Source organism: Microtus oregoni, unplaced genomic scaffold (genome assembly GCF_018167655.1).
Source record: "Microtus oregoni isolate MIOR12 unplaced genomic scaffold, Mior012 000052F_000, whole genome shotgun sequence".
In the NCBI taxonomy this organism is placed as follows: domain Eukaryota; kingdom Metazoa; phylum Chordata; class Mammalia; order Rodentia; family Cricetidae; genus Microtus; species Microtus oregoni.
The window spans coordinates 5,883,233-5,885,422 of record NW_024543812.1 but is presented as its reverse complement, the minus strand read 5'-3'; the positions used below and the strand labels follow the sequence as shown (position 1 = coordinate 5,885,422).

The 2,190-nt window shown below is 36.1% G+C and overlaps 1 protein-coding gene across 1 annotated transcript; it reads right to left on the bottom strand.

Annotated features, from left to right (window-relative positions):
- Nucleotides 1-407: 407 nt before the first annotated feature.
- On the bottom strand, nucleotides 408-1,871 carry LOC121437331 (RNA polymerase II elongation factor ELL2-like). Its single transcript, XM_041637204.1, has one exon. The coding sequence runs from the start codon at nucleotides 1,869-1,871 to the stop codon at nucleotides 408-410; it is 1,464 nt and encodes a 487-aa protein (XP_041493138.1).
- Nucleotides 1,872-2,190: the final 319 nt, after the last annotated feature.

The following is a 2,190-nucleotide window of genomic DNA, read 5'->3' as shown; positions in this document are numbered from 1 at the left end:
TTTAGGTGTTTGACTGTAACTGGTGTTCTGACAAGATATGTTGAAATAGTGTGTGTAAAATTTTCAACCTCTGTTTGAATTATTAACTTGAATAATGACTATCCAAGAAGAGAGGCTAGTATCCAAAAATATTTTAACTTCCTCATTTTATTTTTTATGAGTACATTTTTATTTCATAGACATTAGGTTCACAATATCATGAAATTTGTAGTGAAAGCACAAATATTGGAGGTTAAACAATCATATAATGCAGCTTCAGAATTATAAAAAAGCAAAAAATGAATATAATACAAACTAAATTTAAATACTGTTGCAAGTTTCAGAAAACGTTCAAGTTTTCTTTAGAATCTTGGAGCAAGTTACCTTGAATTTCAATAAATCAAGTTTATTCTTGTCCAAACCCTCCATTACTGTGTAGATTTTACTTCTTGCTGGTCAAAATCATTTATTAACTTTTTAATGTGAACCAGCTTGTTGTAAAGAAACACACATCTATCCTTTTCTTCACAAAATTTAGGATTAAGCTGCCGCATTTTCTGATAGGCTACTAAAATTTTTTTAGTAATATATTGGTATTCTTTTGATCCTGGAGAAAATCCCTTTCTTTCTGAATCTAGGTCAATGATTGGTGTGCATGAAATCTGTATCTTGTTGTATGTGGCTTGATATTCACTGTAATCTGCCCTGAATTCCTTCTCATAACACTGACGTTGGTCAGAGGAAAGTATAATGGAATAATTTGCCAAATAATCTGGAGTTGCAGATGTAAAACTGGTCTTCCCAGAATCAGGGAAAACTTTTTTAACGTCCTTGTTAGAATCTGACTTCATAATTTCATCTTGTTTCTTAAAATCGATCTTTGGTTTCTCCATTGTGCTGGTAATGCAGTTTGGGATAGTTGTTTTTCGCTTTGCAAATGCACATTTGAACTTCTCAGGCATAAAATGTGGTATTTCTATTGGCTTTGAATACATTTTTTGAACTGAAACACAGGATGGAGCTTCCAAAGAAGTATGTTTATTCATCTCTCTTTCAAGCATACCACTGGCATGGCTGATGTTGTCACATGGATTTTGAGTCCCATTTTCTGGAGAACTGCAAACATTGTGATTAGATTTTATAAGGACTGGTGAATTCGAAATTGGCAGATGGGAGCCAGGCAATGGTCGAGGGATGCATTTGGTAGTAGCAGCAGAACACGACAGAATTACAGGTTTCTCACTGTTACCACTTGCTTGGCCATTTGATGTTAACTGTCCACCAGATTTAGGGGGAAAGAATCCACCTTTATTTTTCATCAAAGTGTCAATACCAGATAAAGAGAGAAAAAGATCCTTTGAGGATGATGAATCATCTGTTTTAGAAACTACAGATGACTCTTTGCAATGGGTGGCCTTGGTAGCATTGTGAAATGGACGTAGCTTTCTGGAAAGCACCAAATCCAATAACAACTTGTCTTCCTCATTATAGCCAGGCCAATCTCTCTGGATCTCATTGAAGATACTGTCTTTTAAAGTATATGACAAAGTAGTGGCATTCAAATTAGCCACCTGCAGCAGAATTTTTCCGAGAAAATTGGGGTCATTTATTTTGATGCCATCTTTTTGCAGTTGAACAAGAAGTTCAGATTTCTTGTAGTCTTTCAGTGCTAGTAGGTGAATCACTCTGTCCCTATGTGATCGAGTATGGACACCACTGACTGGCCTTGACTTTCGAATGGTATATGCAGTGTTGAGAGGGGTTGTTCTTTTCCTCTCGGATGCTTGATCAGGAACAAAATGAGGCACTTTTTGAACTAGCACCTTTTTCTGTACATATAATTTTCTTATATTCTTCCATGTATTGCAAGATTTCTCTTCAGCTTCTGTCATTCTTGGTGAAGTCAGCTGAGAAGAGCTGGCACATCTATTCACTGTCATTTTGTCTTGAATAGATTGTGGGCAGTTGAATTGTAGGTGAGTAGAGTTTGACATATTTGGTTGGGAACTGCCAATTTTGTCTTGCTGTGTGTCATTACTCACATTTGACAATTGAAAGTTAACTGTTTTCATATCAGTAGATGAATTGTTTGGTGTTATTTTGCTAAGATGTTGAAATCCTTGGAATTGAGAACCTTGGGAAGGCAATGAATGCTTATTGTTTTGGTATGGGGGACTTTCCTGGAAGACTGGTCTTGGAAACCCCATAGGC

Coding starts and splice junctions, on each gene's coding strand:
- LOC121437331 (XM_041637204.1), bottom strand. CDS start 1,871: ATGACAGAAGCTGAAGAGAAATCTTGCAATACATGGAAGAATATAAGA.